Here is a 23,678-nt window from a genome sequence, read left to right as displayed (position 1 = left end):
AAAGAACCAAGGTATAAAATAGGGATGTGTGTAATGGTTCATTGCCCTGTCGTGGTTCTAGCTAGTCTGGTCACTCAGTGCTCTTATTTCTATTTGTCTTTTTGGTTCTGACTCGGCTTTGTATTTTCAACCCTGCTTACCTCTCTTATCCTTTGGACTCGGCTTGTCTCTCGCCTACCTGTTTTCTCGTTCCCTCGACCTCGGCTTGTCTCTGACCATTCTTTGCTTACTCCTTACGTTAGTCCGGCCATTCTAAGGTCCGGTATACGTACCTAGCTCCTGTTTGTATTCTGCGTGTTGGATCCCTGTCCCGATCCTGACAGAGGGGCGCAAACTGTTCCTTTAAAAAAAATATACAGTAAATAAAAGCAAGAACCGGGCACACCAAGAATATAACACTCAACAATTGGGACACATACCTTAATTAAAAATAATGAAAGACTATATTCTCTTTTAAAAAAAAAAATACCTTAAGAAAAAATAAAAACATAGAAACACAGAGCAATATCATCTGTGCAACTCTTCAGTAACAATGCACTCCTATTTATAGACTCCTATATGCAACCGGAGCCTTAGTATTATGTTTTATACCCTATTAAAAGCATGCTGGAATTGCTGCTCTAGAGATGCCGACATTATTAATACTACAAATCCCTTGAGCGTTTTATTGTGTATAAAATACAAAACCAAGACGCCAGGTGCGTCTAGGAGTCTATAAATGTGAGTTACGCTCTTTGCGTTTCTACAATTCCATGCTTTTTTTTTATTTTATTTTTTTAAATAGCATTTTTTTTGGGAAGAGAATAAAGTGACAATTTTTGAGTGTTATATCCTTGGGTGCAGGGTCCATGCTTTTATCTTCTGTTCAGTCTATAATAGAGGCAGCTTTGATTGTTAATGTGGTTAATACTCTAACACTTTTCTAGCATATAACTCTATAAGACGGTGTCTGCCCAAAACAAATGACCAATGTCAACATCCTAGCTGAAAAGAGTTTTGATTTGATCAATATTGACTTGAAATGCTACATTTCCAGCCTTTCCTATTTTCCCAAGCTGACAAACAGCTACAGCCAGTCCTCAAATAGTCCGAGGCTCAGTGCTACTCTATATTAGTACTGGAGACCTTATGTGGCACCACTAGTATAGAGTTGCTTAATAGACATCCCTATCAAAACTGGCATAAATATTGTTTGTTATCTAACAATGCTGGTGCTTTGAAATTGTTTTATATATTATCTCTAAAATATAATAGCTCATATAAACAGATATATATATAATATTTTTGTGTAATGATCAAGTAAAGGTTTGTTCATACTAGGAAACTATAGATAACAGCAAATACACTATAAGAAATAAATAACCGCCTTTTTTTTGTGTGTGATATTTGTGCAAATTGTAGAGCACAAACATGTTTTTGCATTCTTTAAATTTATTTTATTTATTTATTTTTCTTAATGAGTCTGCAGCTCAAATACGTCAATAGGCAAAAATATAAATGCAACTTAAATGCCTCACATCTTGTGAATACATTCATTCTAGTTATGTGTAGGTTCATATAAGGAGTTCAAACCAACACCAATTCTGCAATTTTAAAATTAAAAGGATGTCCTTACATTTACCAAGTCTTTAGACTGTTACAGTTCGTTCACATAAAACATGGACCAGGGAGCACACTAATCATTTCTAACGGTATTTATGCATTTATATGTAATTAAATTGCATACTGTGGGACAGTAATGAAAATCATCCAAAAAATAAATACTAATAAATATATTAGGGGGGGGGGGGGATATATTTCTATATATATATATATACACACATATTCAATAAAACTGGTCCATACATGAGTGATAGGTTACAGAGAACTCTGCGCTTGTCACAGCACCCGGACCACACTCTGCAACATTGGTACATCACTGCTCAGCTGCAGAAGGCAAAGAAGGCAAGGTGCATCTCCAGATCTCCAGATGTTGTCAACCCATAGGCAAGGAGCATATATCCCAAGTGTCCCTATTTTGGAAGGACCGTCCCTATCTTGGGCCCAAATCCCTCTGTCCCTCTTTTCTATCCTAATGTCCCTCTTTTATAGGAGCTCCATATTGTCGGTGTGTCTGGGTGTATAACAGAGCTCCACAGCAATAATACTCACAGTAATGTGTCTTTAAACTACAATAAATGTGTCTAGAAATCAGCCTGGTAAATAAGATACATTGTTCTCGTTCTGATTTATAATTTAGTTGTTGTAGAAAGTCACTTAAAATTCCACAGAAAAGCCCTGCCCCTGGCCACACACCCCACTCACACCCCTAAAATTAAAGTGTCCGTCTTTGTCCATTTGAAATGTTGCTAGGCATGCAAGATATGTCCTTCCATGAAAGCATTTTATTAAAGCAATTATAGTTCTATAATATTTAGAATATGAATGCTGGGGTATAAGAAGATGTATATTTTAAAGAATATCAGTGTCTGTTTGTTTATAAAGTTGACACGAATTTAAATTCTTCCCATACTTTAAGGCAGCACTGGTTTTAAATTCACAGAGCACTTCGTAGTTCGAATTAATCTTTGCCATTACCAACGCTCAGGTTAAACTTACCATGGCATTTTTCATTTATATTATATTATAATAGAATTTTCTTTAAGGCATGTGCGATATATACTGAGATTTGAGTATATTTTGGGCTTTTTAAGTCCTCTGCACAGCAATATATTTATAGTTGATTCCTTGAACATTTAATATGACTACTGCTAATATATTATAAGACATTCTGTGTTGTCACATGTTTACGTGAAATCCAAAGTCTGTTAAATTGCCTTTAGAGCTATCATTGATTATCTGCAATGATCTCGTTCAGGGTGGCAATTTGGCTCCATTGGAGGTCGTTCTGGTCTCTTTCCCTCTCGTTTGGTGCAAGCAGCAGCCACCCCAGATTATTATTCAGTGCTGAATAGGAAGGTCGAGAGCAAGAAGGAACCCAGACTCCTGCGCAGAACCATAAGCAGGGAGGTAATGATATGAGAAAAGAGATATTTGAGGCATAAAAACAAAAAAGAAATGTTCAAAGATGGTAATAATATGACAAAAGCCGTCATGCCATGAGAAATTGTCTTGGCTTCATCGTATATTGAATTTCAGTCTATACAGTGGATTATATTTAGAATGTAAGAAAATCAGCTAAACTTTAAGAATCTCCCATTCTGATTGGTTGCTGGTATCATGTGTTCTCAACAAAACAGCTTTTATTTTAAAACACAAACTCTTGCTTCAAATTATAATTTATTAACCGGGTAGACTTGTGCACAGGCAAAAAAAATTAGTTCATCTGAATCAAAAATGAAAAAAAAAAAATAATAATTGAAAAATCAGTTGAACTGAATTAACATCAATTAAGAAGTTCGATTTGTCTGAATGTCATCCAATAAATGCAGATTCTTTTGATTCGGATAAATAAAACGCATTCTCAAGCTTATTTTTTGCAATAGGTTAAGTCTAATGACTTTTAAAAAGTTTAGGTTAGTGACTTTATTAATTTTGATCTTTCAGCAGTATAGTAGATAATTCCCTAAATCTATCCCCTTTTGTGGAATTGCCATATTTAGGATACGTTTAAGGATAAGTTAGGAAGCTGTTTAGTAGCTAGCTCCCTTATTTGGTATCCTTAAATATGGCAATTCTACATGAGAATAGCAAATTAGGACATTATCAACTGAAACATCAAAATTAAGAAAAGTTATTTCCTTAAATTATGTTTCAGCTGTTCAGTAGATATCTCCCCAATTTGCTATCCTTATCTGGGTTTGCAATATTTAAAGATCTATATTCAGAACCGAATGACAATCATTCGGTCGCGATTGCAACTCATGTCAGTCATTCATATTCGCAATCGTATATATTGACAATACCGAATCAACGAATGACCGAACCACACTGAAGAATTGCGTCCATCATGCAATTTGGGACTCGTCCTATTCAGTCACTTGGCAATTCGGTTGTACGTTATATGGAACACTAATGCACAAGTCTATTTCCAAGGTGACTTTCCTTTACACTAAAAAACGTCTGATCAGACTTGTAAATACATTGAAAATAGGCATGTGGGAACTTTATGTACAAATGTTATATGTAGAAAGAAAACGTCATGTGACAGTCAGCCGTTGTCAATTAACCAAGTATGCTGTTGGTGATGAGACAATATATACAAATTTTTGCATGCTTCTCTAGAGTTCCCGAACAAGTGACAAGTCTGTGCCCACCACCACTCCTTCCCCACCACCACCCACTGATGTCACAAACTATACAATGGTAGAGTTTGCATTGAAACATTTCCGAGAACCACAGACCATGTAAGTGATCATCAGAACTGTCTCCATCTATGAATGGAAGTAAATACAAGAAGAAGAAAACATTTAATAAAAAAAAAATAAAAATAATAATAATATATATCCTTTTTTCCCCTCCTTTCGTTTTCAGGATGGGCTGGAAAGGAATGGCAGCTGAAGGAAAGAAACCAATCGAGATGGTACAGCACACAAAGGTGAGAACAAGCTAAGTTGTCAGTGACAGACTGAGATAACATTTTAAAATCCTACTTATACATCCCTGAATTTATTTATTTTTTTAGGTTCCAATTCAGGAGTCTCTAATTTATTTCACGGATAAGGAATTGAATGAGCATGCAACTAATAACTTCATGAGTAAGTAACATGAATATGTCCACACCATCAGTGAGATATTACCTTATTTCTGTAGTAGAGATTACTAAAAGGTACATCTCTAGCTATGATAGAACTACAGTCCTGTGTTACTTTGCAAACATGAAGACCACCTGTGGTATGTAGAATATCTATCTTTTCTTTACAGCTCTTATGAGATTTATGGGCGATCAACAGTACAGAGAACAGGATGATGTGGCTTGTCTATACGAGATCCTACAGGTAAGAGAGGTCCAAATAAAAAGAGGAGAGAGAATAGGTGAAACAGAAGATTAACAAACATTTCTTTCTACAGCTTTGCAAAGAAAAACAAATGCTAAAAGATGAAGTTTATTGCCAAGTGTTGAAACAAGTAACGGAGAACCCCAAACAGTAAGTGTGCCTCTAGAATAATCCAAAGACTTGCTTGTCCATATAAACAGACCCCAACATGCTGTCCCCAAGTGCATCCATAGTTTATTAGTGATATCCTCATGGAATGACTAGCTTGCACCACTGCATTGTCAGACTTTGATCTATAACCCCCACAGGGAGAGTTGCAACCGCGGATGGATTGTCTTGAGTCTTCTCACTGGTTTCTATGCCCCATCCATCACTTTACTGCCATATGTCACGAAGTACCTACAAGACATCAATGGCCCATACCAAGGTATGCAATTAATACTACAAACCACTGCGTATGTCTTCTGTGTGTAGAGGTGGGAAGATATCCCTAAATTACAATAGAAGAAAATAAGAGATTGGCGAACTGTGGGATCCAGTAGAAGTGACTGGTTGAGTGTGTTATTGTTTTTTTAATTTTTTTATTTAACTGAATCAGATTACCCTATCAATCCACAGAATGATTCGTTTAGTCCTTAGTCATCACAGTCATTGATTCAAATCCAGTTCAAGTAACTCGTGGCTATTTTACCAAGACTTAGTATTTTTGATGTTGCCCTCAATTTAATCTTTCCAAATGATTCAATACTGATAGAAGCAAATTCCAAGTAATTTATCTACAGAAGTCAAAATTAACTATGGGGATTTTGGTAGATAGATCATATGAAATATTTTTCTCACAGTATTGAATTATTTGGACAGTTTATTACATTGAAGCCCTTTATCAGTTAAAGCTAGTCATTAAATGATTATCCATTAATTTGAGCAAAACTCTGTCAAGTGTAGGAATAGAGTCTAGCAGCAAATGTGAATTTATTGAATGACTTCTGTTCTGTGGAAGAAAAGTCCTCCATTGTTTTCAATAACAAATAGGACTATTGACTACAGGTCAATTGTGAGAACGTCCAACTTTTTTTGATGTAGGGAAAAAGTCGCACCTCTTGTGGCTTTCAGCAAGTCAGTTTTCTTGCTAGTCATAAATTGACTAAGAAACTGATACTCATTGTCTCGAGGACTAAATGGTGGGGATTTGTAAAACATCAAGGTCTACATGGAGAAATGTAATTTTAACATGATTCTCTGTATGGGTTTCTCTCATTTTATACTTTTCTATGATTCCTAGTAGTTTAACCACTATGGTGGACGTAGACGTTTGGGCTCTTTTAGTTCAAAACATGTTATCTTTATGGATGATTATCATTCAGAACTACTGCATCTCTGTCCACAGAAATGTCTAGGGATTGCCAGGAGCACCTCCGTCACACAGTACGCTATCATGGACGACGACATCTTCCACCACGTGTAGAGCTGGAGGCACTACTGGTAATATTTATGAAACCTGAGTCATGTTTGGAATTGATAAAATTCAGGATGTTTGTGGGGTTGTTAATATTTGTATGTTGATTCTGTTCTTCCATAGAGTGGACGGATATCTCGACGTATTGCTGTGGCTTTACCAGGTGGAGCTGAATATACCACTAAAATCAAGACGTTCACAGTAAGAATCCATATATATTCCATGTATCTTAACTTCTCTCCAACATTAATAGGTGAAATCGTTTCACCAGCAGCCATCATTGGTATAGGATTGATGTATTAAATGTTAGGTGGCTTCTGGAAACATATTTGGTTTCACTTGGGGTGCTTACCATCAACTTGCAGGGAGAGCAAAAGATGAGGATCAGTATTATGAGGTGAGAAAAAAAGAAGCCTGGTTTTTGAGAGATTGAATGTCAGAAAGTGGGAGGACATCCAATCAGAGATGGAAGAAAGGCAATCGGTGATGCATTCTAGGAGTGCTGTGGAGAGATCAGGGGAGTGTTGTCGTCGGCAAACAGATGGTAGCAGTATCCAAAAGAATTAATAAGTTTGCAAAGAGAGGTTGAATAAAAAGAAAACAAAAGGGGACCCCAACTAAGACAGGATGAGGGGAGGTGGCATCATTAGAAAAGAATACACTGAATGAACAATGAGAGAGAGGGCTAGAACCACAAGAGGACAGTGTCACAGAGACAGAGGGATTGAAGAGTTTGATGGAGAACCTGATCAACAGTGCCAAAGGCACTGGAGGAGGCAGAAGTCAGATTGAAAAGGATCAAGGAGAGAGTTGCAATTGAGAAAGCATGCCACATGGCTAAAGACAAGTCATTCCAGAAGCACTAAGGAAAAAAAAAGTAGGGATATGGGACAATAGTTGGAAAGGAAAGATGGGTCAAGTGATAGTGATGGCTTTTTAATGATAGGTACAACAGTAGCACGTTTAAGGGGAGCAGCGAAAATACCAGAAGAAAGAGAGCAGTTAAAGATATGTGTTAAGGAAGGCACAAGAAAAGGGGAGAAAGATCTAATAAGGTGAGATGGGGCAGGATCAAGTAGTAGAGCGACAGTAAAGGAGAAACACAGTCACCTCCTTTTCAGTAGCCAGGGAGAAGGCCTGAAGGGTAGTAAAGGCATGGTCTAAGTTGAGAGGGGAGCGAAGGGGGGAGAATTATTTCCTTAATGATTAATCTTGTCAGTAAAATAGCACATAAAGACTAAGTCAGTTGAAAGTTTGGGGGGTGGCCACAGCAGAGCAAAAAAGAGTTGAAAGTATCAAACAGACCCGTGGGATTTTGGGAGCATGAACTAGAGGAAAGGTATGGTTGTTTCGCAAGGTGACATGGTGTAAAAATTCCTCCTGTGGCGTTTAGCTAAATGGAAGCATCTCTATAGGTAGCGGGTTGACTTGGAGCCATGGTTGGAGGCAAGTCCTCCTTGATGTGTGTGTATGTTTGGAGCAGGGCTGCAGAGTTGAGGGTAGCATTAAATGAGAAGATAGCCAGAGAGGGACAAGAGAAGGTAGGGATAATCGAGTTGAGAATGGACATCAGCTGACAGTCAAAATACAAAACAGAAGGTCAGCGCTAATTAACGCAGGATTATTGGGTAGACAGCGGCTCCAACAAAGGGAATCCCTTTAAAACCCTTTGGAGAGAACAGGAAGAACAAAAGAAAAGGGATGGGCTGCGCCACAGGTAAACACTAATAGTACAAATTATTTGGCACAAAAGCAGAAATATATCTGTTGACTGTACTCAACAAGCTACACTATCACCTATCCCTGTCATTTGTCTCCCATATTATCTATGGTCAAGCTGAAATGAGGACAGTACATCCTATCAAGCACTGACTTTTTCATCTTTGGATTACAAAAACTTTCTTTGTGAGAATTTTGCACCAGATATATTTCTGCTTTTGTGCCAAATAAGTTGTACTATTCGTGTTTACCAGTGGTGCAGCCCTTCCCTTTTCTTTTGTTATTCCTTTCAGCTGACAGTCGCTGGAGATCAAGAGAATTGACGTTCCTCCTAAAATGAGGAGTGTTAAGCTAAGAATGTTGTGTGAAGGGGCTCTTAAGAACAAGAGATAAGAGGTGGTGGTCTGAAAGAGGAGTTGGAGTGTTACAGCGATTAGAAATTGTGCATCATCTAAAATAATAACATCAAGGGTATTGCCCGTTCCATGCATGGGAAAATTAACCCAGTGGGATAGCACAGTCAAACTTAAAAACAGGGCTTTAAAGTACAGCTCCGATATGGAGATGATCCCCAGTGTCAAGTGCTTGCAAATCCAAATATCCCATCTTTGTAATAATTGCTGCCAGGGGCTTTAAAGATAGCTCTATGTGTTATAATTAATCTCAATAATTCTATATGTTGATGTCAATCATAGTACTCTTTCATGTATAGTCTCTTGGACCTTGTTACCTGTAACATCGTGTTATTATAGAAGATGTTTTTTTTTCCTTTCTTTTCTTCTGATCTTTATTTAGTTCCTGTTTTGAATTAATAATATTGCTAATGAATTGAGCGTGGTGTTCTAATCTAAACGACTTGTAGGTAAATGATTAATTTAAACTTTCCTCTATTCCAGGTTGCGGCTGATTTGGTCCCGGAGATATGCGAGCAGCTGTTGGTTACTGACAAAACTGAGATAGAGGAATTTGCCATATTTGCCAATAAAAGCCAAGGTGCTTAGTTAAGCAAGAGAGCGACATTAGAGAACCTGACATTAGTTGGATGGGAACGATTGATCATTACTTTCTTTCTCCCACTACAGGTGAGGTAGTTCGACCCCTACAAGCTGGCGATTACATACATGATTTTCTGCTTCCCGATAATTCTGTGTCTATGGAATTTAAGCGTGTCACTTGGAAAGCTCCCCTGAAAGGTCGCAGTGAACTCTGTATCCAAGTTCTTTATAGCCAGGTATTTATAACCGTTCAGTACTTTAACACCATGGACACAAAATTACCTTTCTTCTAATTGACAGGACATTTCTCCCACAACAGGCGGCTAAATAAGTGCCTTTTAAAGTATTGAAATAATACGTTTTACAAATGTGAAAGTCCATCATTATTAAAACAAAATAAAAAAATAATAATAATAATAATTCATGCCAATATAAATCGGTTGAAAAGGCTGTTTGTTTTGAATTGATTTTAATTCTTTTATAACCTGGAGTTATTTGATTTATTATAAATTGGGAGTGAGGCATTTTAGACCAGAAAGACAAATACTGTGTATTATTGTATCCGCGACCAGAAACAACATGAAACATACAAAGGCAACAAAATGCCACCCACTTGTAGAATGATGGCCTCGATTTAATATTGTTGGATAAACATTTAAAATAATATTTTTCAACATATTCAAATATCAAAAAATTGAGCATATATATATATAACGAAATATCAGAACAGATCAAAATATTTAAATCATTTTAAGAGTTTATCCAAAAAATATTTAATTGTTAGAAAGTTCAGCCAACAATATTAAATCGAGGCCTATGTTGCAGCGGGATAGGTATAGCTGTAGTTCATGTAGTTACGTATGGGTGTAGTTCACGAAGTTCCCAGAACAATTACATTAATTTGTGCACAGAAACCTCCCTTTCTATTTTTGCAATACAACTACCTTAATCTTCTTAAATTAAGGCACGTGTTGTGCAACACTGTCTCAGGGAAGCAGACTGAGGTACCTACTGCAGAATCATCATCTCTTTATTATTATGTTAAATGACTGTGAAGAAAATAAAATATTATCTCAAGTCGGTTCCACTTTAAAGAACAGTGTGGCCTCCAACAATATATATTTGGCAATCTTTTTCTCTGAGTGGGTTGAGCTATAGGCTGTATCCAACAATTTCACAATAACTCAATCCATGCCCTTCTGCCCATACTCTACCCACCTTCTGTATATATCCCACAACCTGCCCATTTAATGACCAGTCTTTCACGACAGCTTTAGAACTATAGCCGAATAAGTATCATCACTAGTAAAATAACCTAAACGCATCGGAAAAAGAACAACGCGAAAGCTGCAGCATTTTATTCTCTACCCAAAAGGTAGATTCCCCAGATGTTTTAAAACTACAACTTCCATGATGCTTTGTCAATGTAAACGCAATCTAAAGGCATGCAAAGCATCATGGACGTTGTAGTTGTTCTACAACATCTGGGGATCTACCTTTTGGGCTCCTCTGTATTAGACAATAAACGTCTAATCCATACTGTACACTAATCAGCATGTTTCTTTCCCTTTAGGTGCACCAGGATTATATGACCGGAAATTGCCTGTTATTGAGCACACCAGATAAATTAGGGATGCAGACAGGGACTGTGGCTGGCATTCTACATCGAATAAAGGGCCAAAACACCCCTCCGAACAAGTGAGTTAAAAAAACTGTGTTCTGTTGGAGCTTACTTACCAACTGTCCCTAAGTCATCATCACAGATAACTTACTCCATACCATTTATATCCTGTCCCATGTTTACAAGTGGTGTAATTAACCCCTTAACACCGCAGCCAAATGTACAAGTTGTGAACGAAACAAAACGTAAACAAAACCTGGCATTTGCGCTATATGTCTGTCCAACCGTAATTCACCTCTTTCATATTAAATGCACCCACCCTTATTATATATCATTTTATTCAGGGGAAACAGGGCTTTCATTTAATATCAAATATTTGGCTATGAAACATAATTTAATATGAAAAAAATGGGAGAAAATGAGATTTTTTTTTATTTTTTTCGTTCTTCATGACATTTTAACTGTCAATGTCATAATACGGTTTGCTTTTACTGCAATAAAATACACATATTTGTATTCAGCAAAGTCTCACGTGTAAAACAGTACCTCCTATGTACAGGTTTTATGGTGTTTTGGGAAGTTACAGGGTCAAATATAGCGTGTTACATTTGAAATTGAAATTCGCCAGATTGGTTACGTTGCCTTTGAGACTGTATAGTAGCCCAGGAAATAAATTTACACCCATAATGGCATACCATTTGCAATAGTAGACGACCCAAGGTATTGCAAATAAGCGATGTCCAGTCTTTTTTAGTAGCCATTTGGTCACAAACACTGGCCAAAGTTAGCGTTTGTATTTGTTTGTGTGTGAAAAATGCAAAAAACGCCAATTTTGGCCAGTGTTTGTGACTAAGTGGCTACTAAAAAAGACTGGACATACCCCATTTGCAATACCTTTGGTTGTCTACTATTGCAAATGGTATGCCATCATAGGGGTAATTTTCATTCTTGGGCTACCATAGGGTCATAAAGGCAACGTAAGCAATCTGGCGAATTTTAATGTGAAAAAAATTAAACACAAACCTTATTTGACGCTGTAATTTTTGAAAACACCATAAAACCTGTACATGAGGGGTACTGTTGTACTCAGGAGACTTCGCTGAACACAAATATTTGTGTTTCAAAACAGTAAAAAGTATTGCAGCAATAATATCGTCCCTGTAAGTGCTGTTTGTGCGTGAAAAATGCAAAAAACGTCACTTTTACTGGCGATATCATGGTTGTAATACATTTTACTGTTTTGAAACACTAATATTTGTGTTCAGCGAAGTCTCCCGAGTAAAACAGTACCCCCCATGTACAGGTTTTATGGTGTCTTGGAAAGTTATAGGGTTAAATATAGTGCTAGCAAATTAAATTCCCTATACTTTCGGCATGGGTGGTCAGGCAGGTCCCGCTAATTGTAATTAATTAGGATACCTAATTATGTAAAATTATTACATAAATATATGTGTAGAATTAATATATGTATATATATACATATGTGTATATATACGTATATATATATATATTTTTTTTAATATTTTTATTTATATATAGGTATATATATAGTGATATATACGTATATATTTATGTATATAGATATATATATTATTTCGTTATAAGTGTATTTTGATATAAATATATATATATTAATATCAGAATACAGTTAGAACGAAATAAAACACATCTATATATTTTTTAATATTTTATTTTTAATTATTTTTTTTATTTAATTTTTTTACGTATTTACATATTAATTTTTTTTTTATTATTTATAAATATATATATAACAATAATTATATATATATTTAATCAGTATCAGTCTACGTGTAATTTGATATTAATATATATATATAATTATATATATATTAATATTAAAATACACCTAGACGGTGTATGTGTATGTGTGTATATGTGTATATATATACTTAGATCATATATATATATAATATATATATATGATCTAAGTATATAATTTTTTTTTTTTTACACTGTTTTAAACATTTTTTATTTGATTTTCAGCCAGCAGGGGGACCAACTGTCATTACAGTTGGTCCCCCTGCTGGCAATGCAGCAGGCAGCTATACCGGCCATGTGATTGTGAGGTCCTCGCAAGGACCTCACTCTCACATGGCCGGGAGGGCTCCTGGAGGGCGGACGTGCCGCGGGGGGCTCCCTGGGAGTCCCCCGAACCGCGATCGCCGGCGTGGGACCGCCAGCGACCGGGTAAGTTACTAAAAAACGGAGGGCGTACTATTACGTCCGGCGGCGTTTAGAGCCGCTTTTAAAAGGACGTAATAGTACGCCCTCCGGACTTAAGGGGTTAAAGGATCACTATAGGGTCAGGAACACAAACCTGTATTCCTGACCCTATAGTGCTAAACCTACCATTTAGGTGGCTTGCCCCCCCTTAACCCGTATAAAAGTTTAAAACTCAGCTTATTTCCAGCACTGCGCGGGTCCGATTGCCTTTGTGACATCATCCGAACAGCCAATTTTTAGCCTATCCAATGCTTCCCCATAGGGAAAGCATGGGATTGGCTAAATTTGGCTTGGGGCGGGGCCAAATGCCGTTTTGGCCAATCAGGACATCCTCATAGAGATGCATTGAATCAATACATCTCTATGAGGAAAATGCAGCGTCTCCATGCAGAGCGTGGGGACGCTGGATGTCAGTGCTGCCTACTGTGCAGCCCTGAGCCAGGAAGCCCCTCCAGTGGCCATCTAAAGAGCGGCCACTTGGAGGTGTTCCTAGGGGCAATTTAAACACTGCCTTTTCTCTGAAAAGGCAGTGTTTACATGAAAATGCCTTAAGGGAGCTATTGTACTCAACAGAACAGGTACATTAAGCCGTAGTTGTTCTGGTGACTATAGTGTACCTTTAAAGTAAAATCAGTGGGAGCATAGATGTTGATCATTTTGTTCCTCAGCTTTCACTAGTACTCATTGCCATACTGACCATACTGATCAGTTGTTCCCAAACCAGTCCTCACTTGCCCCTTACCAGTCCAAAATTTAGGGATTATCTAGTTGTGTGAAAAAATGCATTAGACACAACTGGGAAATCTCGGGACTGGTGGAGGGCGGGGAGTCGTGAAGACTGGTTTGGGAACCACTGCTAATGATAATCTCATGTTTCTATTCAGAACTCTGCATAATTTTATAAAATTCCATGAATATGTTCTATTAAAGTAACCCTCCAAGCATCATAATCATTACAGTGCACTGTAGTAGTTATAGTACCAGGAGTGCCCTGGTATTAAGAATGGTTTGAATTCTTACCTGAGGTCTCCCGGGCGCTGCCTCCTCTTCTTCCGTCGGAGAAATCCTGCTCAGCAGCTTCTGGCTTTCTGACTAACATAATGGAGGCAGGGAGCGGAGCACAGTTAAGAAGTCAAACCATTTAAAAATGGTTTGAATAATTACAATAAGGGCGTGACGGTGCACTTCTGGCAACATAACCACAACAGTGGTGCTTATAGTGGTTATGGTGCTTGGAGTGCTCCTTAGATTAATTGCTTCCGCTTAACCTTGACCTAGTTGTGTTCAGAATTTTACAATAACATTTTAACAAATATAAAAGCGAAGAGCTCTTGACAAAGGCGCAACGCCAGCGCCGAAACGCGCGTTGAGTTATTACCGGGACCACTTGGTCAAAGATTAGATTAGGTATCTGTCTGTAATACTCTAACTAGGAGAGGATTTTCCTCTATACACTAGGATTTTCAGTTTGCTCTATCTGGTCGTCTCGCTAATTTAGCAATTAGACTTCTCATTAGAATTTAGGGACATATTTGTATATGAGCAGCGTTTTTACCTGTAATATCCTGAGTGACGGAACCTTAGGAGCCAACGATTTTTCAGGCTATTTCGTCACCCTAGTTCCCTTTTATGGGATGTGAAAATCTTTTCAACTTACAGCTTATTGTTTATTGATACCAGGGATCTAGTCTAGGTGGTTTATACTTAATATACAGGGGGGGTCTCCTAGCTGAGGGGTATGCTTTGAAACTTTAGCACTACTCTACACTACTCTGACAATCTTGTGCTAGTCTGAGTGTGTTGTTTGTTTCAGCATATATTTCATTTCCTCCAGTACACCCTTTTATCTCTGGATTTCTCCCTTCCCTCTCTAGTAACTTAGCTATTTAGTGATACAAATCAGGGAGATACTTATGTTCTCTCACTATACACACCAATAGCTACTTTAGCTGCTGAGACATTGTTGCAATTATATTAATAACAAGGTGTGTTGTTTGGCCAGTACATTACAGATGATTCCTATTTTTTACACTCTTACTATTAATTTTGTCGTTTATTATCTTCCCTAGAAGGGACTAATAAAAATGTATTATTTTACATATATTTCATTCATGTTCTATACTGGCAATTTTTAGCCATGATTATGAACAATTCTGTCCTGGGGTACAGGGACTGATAATTGGGAGGACCTCTCGGTTATCCCTCTTTCAGTCTCTTCGCTTTTATATTACACTCGTTGGGTCATGCCTACATACCCTGCAACCTTACCAACTCCAGTGTAAGATTTTATTTTCTTCCACTGGATGTTGTGTCTTCTCTCTAACATTTGAACAAAATGCTTGTGAAGGTATCATTTTGTCATGTGAATTCCATTCAACGTTTTTCTTTTTTGCCCTTTAGGCAAGAACTCATGGCCTACATACCGACAAATGTGCAAAATCGTCTTAATTTACAAGCCGTACAGCAGTTTCTCATGCAAGAGCTGAGAGCAACCGAGAACCTAAATGTCCATCAGGCAAAGCTTCGATTTTTGGGTAAAGAAGAAAAAAAAAAAAACTGATCCATAAATATGTCTCCATGACTATTCAATAATAAATATCGTTTAGTTGCTAATGGTTCATTTCAATACTTTTCAGTAACATTTCTTGGCCCACCACAGTATATTCTTTTCTTCTTCAAACACCACGCAATAACCTAACCCTGAACATTCTATCACCTTTTCTTGACTTAGAGCTGAATACAAATAGACAGACATACAGTATGGCAATACGTATTGACACCATGAAAGACATCACATAACATTGCCTTTCTCTTTATCTACTACAGAGACTGTGTCAGCACTACCACTCTTTGATTATAACGTCTATCAAGTAAAACGAATCAGTGAAGAGGGTGTAACAACCCCTTGCTTTATTGCAGTTAATCACATGCATTTTCTGATCCTGGAAAACAACAACCAGGTATGTGCACCTGTCGAAACAAAACCAATTGGTATATGTTAGCTAAGATTAAAAGGACAATTTTAGCTTAATGAAGAAGTTTTGGTGCATAGACCATGAACCTGCAGTCTCACTACTCGGTACTCTCCAAATTAGGAATTCAATTGCTTTGTTCATACAGCCGTAGTCACACCTCCCTGCATGTGACTTGTACAGCCTTCCTAAACACTTCCTGTAAAGAGAACTCTAATGTTTGAATTTCCTTTAATGTGCATTCTGTTTAATTTATAATGTCTTATTTCCAGCTCTGTTAATGCCTCCCATGTGTGATTACAGTTACATTTATAGAGCAGGATATAAAAACTTCTAGGGCAAGTTAACACCTGAAAATGAAACAAGTTGTTTTTTTATGCAGGCTGTGTCAGTCACAGCCATGGGAGGTGTGGCTAGGGCTGCATAAAATAAACAAAAGCTATTTAAATCCTAAATTGCAGAGAATTGAGCAGTGAGAATGCAGTGGCATGATCTATACACAAAAAGGCTTCATTAAGCTAGTTTTGATGTAGGGCTTGGCATCAAATTACCATGATCAAGAACATGCTCAAGAACAACTATGATCCATTTAATTAAATCCTGCTGTCGTACCACTATTGCTTTGCAATAAAATGAGATCAAATTACTAGGGTGATGCCGATTGAAGATTCTACCTCTTACAGCAGGTTGTCGTGGCTAGATCCTTTCTCTCTAGTTGTCGAAGTAGTTTGGCCTTGTAGTTCTAAGCCTCTGAGCTCGAACCAGTTAAATTCACTCCTTATGCTATTCCTTAACCCGTCCCTAACTCTCTAAACCAGGAATGCCCAAAAGGTAATGCTTGGCATGCCTTTAGAATGACAAAGCATTGTGGAATCTGTCGACACTTATGCCTAGTTCCTGCATCCACTTACCTAGACTTCGAACATTGTGGAGGGGAACTCCACATCTCAGCCCTGCACCCAGGAGAGTCGACCTCCAGTGAGAGGTATAAAATAGAGGCCTCTCTGGGAATACTGATTATGGCTTAATGGAGGACCAGATCAGGGGGCATCAGATGACAGCTCAAATTGAACGCTGGGGCTGGTGGAGCGGTCTGAGCTGGACAGGTTTCTGTGCTGGGACTTTGTCGGAGGACCTAGAAGTCGGAGTGGGATAAGAGACTCTCTTGAGTGGCTTTTTATTATGCTCAATGTATTATGATCTTACTATACCCATACACCGTAGTCCTTTGCTAATATTGTCTACACTCTGAACTTCTTGGGGCTCCAGTGGTTTTTATTTTTCGTTTTTATCACTACTGTGCCTGCCTTAGCATGCTGGAACACTGCTCAATTTATTTTCTATTACTTCACTTCTGATCTTACGTTACCAGTAAATCCTTCCGTCTAACAGTCCGGTACCTGCCAAGCAATATGGTGCAAGCCTAAATTCTGCAGCCTATACCTTTGCTGACATGTTGCCATTAATGTTTAAATTGTTTATACTAATGTTTTCCTATAAAAAAAAAAAGTGCAGTCAATCGTACACTATGCTGGATATTACTATCATTGCTTTTCATTTTGTAAACTGTGATATCCATGATGTATCGATGCACAACAAAATTAAAGAATTATTTTTAAAAGATCAAAAAAAATCTGGGGATCTACCTTTTGAGCACCCCTGCTCTAAACGATTCTCAAACAAGTCAGTAACCTTGACCTCTCCTGCTATTCCCAAATTGCTGCCTAACCACAACCAATTTATCGGAGGTTAGTTAGGTTACAGTAAAAATTTGCCAAGTACAATTAATCACTTATCAAATATGTATTAATTCCATCTTAACAATTTTGTATTTAATGCTCCTATATCAAAATAAAAAGTTGGGTAGACAAGTGCAAATATTGACTAGTGCAAGAACAAAACAGCAGATCTAATTTTTCTTTGTTTAACCCCTTAAGGACCAAACTTCTGGAATAAAAGGGAATCATGACATGTCACACATGTTGTGTGTCCTTAAGGGGTTAAAGGAGATCAGTAATAGAATTTAAGGTTGTTTTTTTTTAAATGTTCAATGTCAATGTATGCTCAGTTTTGTAACCGATATTGATCATCAGTTCAGCTGTAGGTTTACTATTTGACTCGTTCCTGGGTGCACGTACTGTTTGTTGAAACAGGGAATAGAGAGAGTCAGTTTCCAGAAGATGACCTCAGCCCTCATAACAACCGACTTAATCTAAGCATGTTGTGCAGGTAGTGTGAGAATTTATAGGACGTAGCTTTGAACCAGACAGCAATGGTGCATGCATGGTAAAAAATGGATGAGAGTTTTAATTCTGGACATATGTAGATACAAATTATGTGAGTTGGGTAACTACTACCCTCAATGCCATGTGACTGTTTTATTTAATGCAAATAATCGGTCATTTTCCTTCAATCGGCAGAATCCACACATGGTAGTCAATCTGCAGGACATCAAGAGCATGCGCACAATGCGCCCATTCGATAACAACAGTTTACCTGGGGTAGAGGTACACTATGGCTCTGCCTCCGATCCACACACCCTGTGGATGGAGCTTCAGGAGGTGAGTGAAGTATTGATAACAGCGGCTTGCCAGCCAAATATGCATAAATAATGGTTTTATTGTCACAAAAATTATTTGAGTTGACTTGATCACCTAATTCTGACTCCTTACATTACAAAGAACACATTATATTCCCATGTTTTCCAACAGTTACATCAGCTGAATTAAAATGAAGTTTGCAAGGGTTCTTATAAAGATTAGTTATTGTAACCAGGAACATTTATTACTACAAATTCTGACAAGGAACAGACTAAAACGAAAATTACTTATAAGGTTAACACAGTAGAGATATCATGTATCCAACCAGTTAAAGGGACACTGTAGGCTCCCAGACCACTTCAGCTCATCGAGTTCCTTTTGCACTTAGTGCTGCAATGTAAAACATTGCAGTTCCAGAGAACTGTAATGTTTACATTTCATCACTAAGTCTGCCCTCAGTGGCTGTCTAACAGACAGCCACTAGGGGCGCTTCCGGAATCCAAACTCAGGGCCGGACTGGGGATACAAAGCAGCCCTGGAAAAAAAAAATCTATGCCAGCCCCATAAGTCATTGCCCCATATATTGCCGTATGTAATATGTAAGGCAATGTCTTGCCACCCCAGATGGTTGAATAATATATATATATATATATATATATATATATATATATATATATTTCTTTTTCTAATATATAATATTGGTCCTTTTAATTTAATAATACATTACGCATACTCACATGCAGTGTTTACATTGCTTCCTAGTGACACCTCTAGTGACAGTCACTCAGACAGTCACTAGAGGTGCTTCCTGTGTCAGTGCTGCACAGCGTGATTGCACAGTGTGCAGCACCTTTGCAGCCAATCCTATGGCAGAGCATTGGATTGGCTCAGATCATCATGCTTGATGATCTCAGCCATAGAGGCAGGGCCAGTCGAGGGGAGACCAGCACGGCGTGGGGAGAAAAAAAAAAGGTGAGTAAAAACACTTTTTAAATACACACAGACACACAGATACACCATGACACAAACACACACACGCCATGACACAGACACACAATGACACAAACACACACACGCCATGACACAGACACACAATGACACAAACACACACACACCATGACACAGACACACAATGACAGACACACACACCATGACAGACACACACACACACATAATGACACAGACACACACACACACACACACACCCCATGACACAGACACACACATAATGACACACACACCATGACACATACACACACACACACACACACACACACACACACACATACACTCACACTGACACTGACACTGACAGAATTACATATTTTACCTGTTGGTGACCGGCTGGGTGGGCTAGTGGACGCAGGGGGAGGTCTTCTGCTGGCCGCTGGCTGGGGGAGGTCTGCTGGCCGGCGGCCGCTGGCTGGGGAGGTCTGCTGGCCGGCGGCCGCTGGCTGGGGAGGTCTGCTGGCGGCCGCAGGGGGAGCAGGCTCTTCTGTCTCTGCTCCCCCGCCCTCACGCGCTGGCAAGAGACCGGCGCCGGAATATGACGTCATATTCCGGCCCCGGTCTCATTAAGCTGCGCGCGAGGGCGGGGGAGCAGAGACAGAAGAGCCTGCTCCCCCTGCGGCTGCCAGCAGACCTCCCCAGCCAGCGGCCGCCGGCCAGCAGACCTCCCCAGCCAGTGGCCGCCGGCCAGCAGACCTCCCCCAGCCGGTGGGCCAGTCCGACCCTGTCCAAACTGACTTTTGGTCCGTTATCTGATGCTGGACGTCTTCAAGCTCTGCATGAGGACCTCCAGCGTCAGATTTTTCCCCATAGAAAAGCATTCATTCAATGCTCGTCCTGGGACGGAGGAGGGGGCTGAGCTTTGACCCAGTGCCAAGAGACATTGGCGCTGGGATAATTAAGTAAATAAAGGGGTTTTAATCCTTTATTTACCCAAGGGGGGAGGCAGAGGGATCGGTAGTGCCAGGAATACAGCTTTTTATTCCTGGGCACTACAGTATCTCTTCAATCCAGTGGTTCCCATTATGTATTTTTAAAATCAAGGTACACTTCAACAAGAATCAGTTTCAGAGCATACATGCTTTTTATTCTTTTTAACTTTCAATAGCAGCTTAGAATTGTCATATCTATTTAACCCATACTTCCAGTCACACTGACTTTTAGTTTTAATAAATTGCAAGGTGGCACACTTTGAGGTGGCTAAAGATACACCGTTGTGATTCAGCAAATTGGTTAACAACCACTGACTTAAAGGGAAACTGAAATTTCTCTCTATTTTAAATATATGTCTTTGTGAAGCATGAAAAAAGAAATTGAATGTAGAAATCCCCACCTATTTTTTCTTTCAACTGGGCTCCTCCATCTTTGTTCCCTGTCAATCATTGTTACAAACACTGTCCTTTAGACCTGACCATCAGCATAGAGAACTGAATTATGATGTAATTTGCACAAAAAAAAAAAAAAGTAGAGTATCTCATGAAAAACGGTTAACACAAGTTAACAACCTACAAGTTGTAGTTAATTTTTAGTACTTTTATTCAGTGGTGTAAATCATTTAACACCATTGTGATGACAAAAATTATTGTAAAATGTAATGGAAAACAAAACAGCCGTGTAGAAAAATATAAGCATCAGGATAATTGTACATTTATTATATGTTGTTGGTAAGACTTGTTTACGGACTAGTGTGCTTTGATGCAAAAAGCAGAACAAAATGAATCTGAAAACAATGAACCAAAAAGATGATTTTATTTCCCAATTACCAAAAATTCTAAATTCCGTTTACAGGGAATTTATAGTCCAGAAAATAACAATTTTTATTTCGGAACTATAGGTTCCCTTTTAAAGATGTGACGTCCACCCCCCTTTGCTCAATATAAGTTAGTTAAATAAAAAATAAAAAAAAGAGAGAGAACCCACCAAATTTTCAGCATTGAGACTCCCCCGCAGTGGCCTCTAGCTCCTCCTTTCTCGGTAGCACTCCCGATATCGTCCAATCCAATGCTTCACTTTGAGATTGGAAAATGCCGCTATCAGCAGAATTCGATGCCAGGATTGAGTTTCACTTGGTTTTGGAGGAGGAAGCACCTCTAGTGGCTGTCAAGAAAACAGACACTAGGGGCGTATTTAACCATTCAATGTAAACATGGCAGTACCTACAAAGTAAACTAATATTACCATTAGCACGAACATATTTTGCAGCACTGATAAAAGGAAAACATTAATCAGCCCGAATAACTGTTGTGTTTTTTTCCCCCCCAGGCTAAGGAGCTGTACCATACCATGGCTTTAATCATAGAAAGTTTGGAAACCACTGCTCCATAGATTTCTCAGATCCGTCTACCCTAATGTATAAACATAAGTTATTGTCATTCTAATTGCTTTGATTTGAATGTTTCTGTACAGAGAATTGTTTAGTACAGTAAGATACAAATACACAGATAATGTAAAATTGCATCTGGGAATGTCGTGTCTTCTAAATGTATCCAGAGGCTAGGATCAGTTGTTTTTTTGTTTCTTACACTCCTTCCACAAATCTAAGTAACTACAAGAACTATTTGATTTAATTAAACTTTAAAGAGCAATTAAACATGAAAGGGAATAGACCGGGGTTCCAGTAAATACAACCAAGACAAATTTTTAAAAAAAATTTCAGTAGAAGAAATCCACCGAGAATTCACAGTATTTATTTTTTTTCTTTCAGTTTTCCTATACTTATGCCCATTTTATCTTAATGATTATACTACAATCTTAGCCATTTCCCTTTACTTATATTTATTATCTTTGCTTCATTGTGCCGGACTGTAATATATGGGTTTGCCCTTCTGTGGGATTCTTTAGACTGATTGTGGGTAAATCAGCGTAGCAACATAAATGGAGCTTTGCTTAAGCTCTGCCCATTGCCAAAATTTGCCAAAGATCATGCTTCCCATGAGAAAGTAGTCCCCACATTTTCTTACGAATAACTAAACAAATAAGGCGAATTTTGAAAAAAATGATTAGAAATGGAAGGAAAACATGATTAATTCAAGAGGAAAATCTGCAAAGTGACAAAGGTGCTTTAAATGGCTGATCACTACATTACGCTGAATATAAAATGTACACACTACAACTTAAGTTCAACAGCTTCATATTCCCACTTCTGTGCTTTTCTCCTCATTCAAACTTTAGTTTTGCTAAAGATTTTTTTTGTGCTTTCTGCAGTGTAACTCCACCCCCTAGCCATGTTTCTTCTTTTTTTACAAACCAACTTCCTTATTAGACAAACTCAGAGTAAGTACTCGGCCCAGCACATATAAGTGTGGCTATAGGGTAGAGTCATGACTGCAAGCACGGCTTTGAAAAACTCTACAGATAATAAAAGGGCAGTGGTTGTGTCTACTCAGACCGATCTCTCATTGGCTGAACAACACTGTTTATCTTCCACTCAGGATAACATTTTGTTAAAAAATGGGAAGCATGAGTCAAGTATGTGATTATACTGTGCAAAACTAAAGTGAGAAAAATACAGCATGATTATGAGCCCCGAATCAATGTGATGTCTCCCAGAGTGTTCATTTAAAGTCCAGTCACTGTACTCCATTCTAACCTGAAGACAGTGGCAAATGGTTCTGTTCTGTAGGCCAGTATGCAGAGTATATGGTTTAATAAGCATGTATTATATAAGCCTTATATTTGAGAATTGCTCTATATATTTATAAAATTACCAGAAAAGTTCAAATGGGGTTCTTCTGCAATGCCTGAGTAATTTATACAAATGTGTTTATATTTGTTTTTTACTTAGTGTGATATCGCAGTCATAATATAGCAATGTATAATTTGTTGTCTTTAACGAAAACAGATCTTATAAACTTCAATATATATCTGAAATATTTAAGATTTTTCTGTATGAAATTTGTGAAACATAAAATGTAGCACAAATGGAAAATGTATTTTGTTAAAATGTTCAGCATGGATTGGTAGTTAATAACATGTTTATATTGTTATTTAAAATACCCAAGAGCTTTGCATCTGAAGTTGACTCTATAAAATTTTAACCACCCCAGTGGCTGTGGCTTTTTTGACACTTTTTCCACGTATTTAAAGGTTTGTGCGCACACACACACACAATTATATGTATATACAGGGTATGAAGAAATAAAATCAATGAATATATAAACAAACAAGTACATACTATGCTAGCCTC

At 38.1% G+C, this 23,678-nt stretch overlaps 1 protein-coding gene across 1 annotated transcript in view; it reads left to right on the top strand.

Moving 5' to 3' along the window:
- The window catches only part of MYO15B (myosin XVB), a 62,732-nt gene extending 40,609 nt beyond the window's left edge, over window positions 1-22,123 (top strand). Inside the window, exons 32-47 of the mRNA XM_063425868.1 lie at window positions 2,858-3,009; window positions 4,225-4,346; window positions 4,474-4,537; window positions 4,625-4,697; window positions 4,864-4,937; window positions 5,011-5,087; window positions 5,246-5,364; window positions 6,325-6,419; window positions 6,517-6,594; window positions 9,009-9,105; window positions 9,195-9,343; window positions 10,681-10,805; window positions 15,373-15,506; window positions 15,799-15,932; window positions 18,365-18,505; window positions 21,755-22,123. Of these exons, the coding sequence (XP_063281938.1) occupies window positions 2,858-3,009; window positions 4,225-4,346; window positions 4,474-4,537; window positions 4,625-4,697; window positions 4,864-4,937; window positions 5,011-5,087; window positions 5,246-5,364; window positions 6,325-6,419; window positions 6,517-6,594; window positions 9,009-9,105; window positions 9,195-9,343; window positions 10,681-10,805; window positions 15,373-15,506; window positions 15,799-15,932; window positions 18,365-18,505; window positions 21,755-21,817 (1,697 nt within the window). The 3' untranslated portion in view covers window positions 21,818-22,123. The remainder of the gene's footprint in view (window positions 1-2,857; window positions 3,010-4,224; window positions 4,347-4,473; window positions 4,538-4,624; window positions 4,698-4,863; window positions 4,938-5,010; window positions 5,088-5,245; window positions 5,365-6,324; window positions 6,420-6,516; window positions 6,595-9,008; window positions 9,106-9,194; window positions 9,344-10,680; window positions 10,806-15,372; window positions 15,507-15,798; window positions 15,933-18,364; window positions 18,506-21,754) is intronic.
- The last annotated feature ends 1,555 nt before the right edge of the window (window positions 22,124-23,678 follow it).

The sequence above is a fragment of the Pelobates fuscus genome, chromosome 6 (assembly GCF_036172605.1).
Source record: "Pelobates fuscus isolate aPelFus1 chromosome 6, aPelFus1.pri, whole genome shotgun sequence".
Classification (NCBI taxonomy): domain Eukaryota; kingdom Metazoa; phylum Chordata; class Amphibia; order Anura; family Pelobatidae; genus Pelobates; species Pelobates fuscus.
Note: the sequence above shows the minus strand (reverse complement) of the source record. Positions and strands in the feature narration are given on the sequence as shown.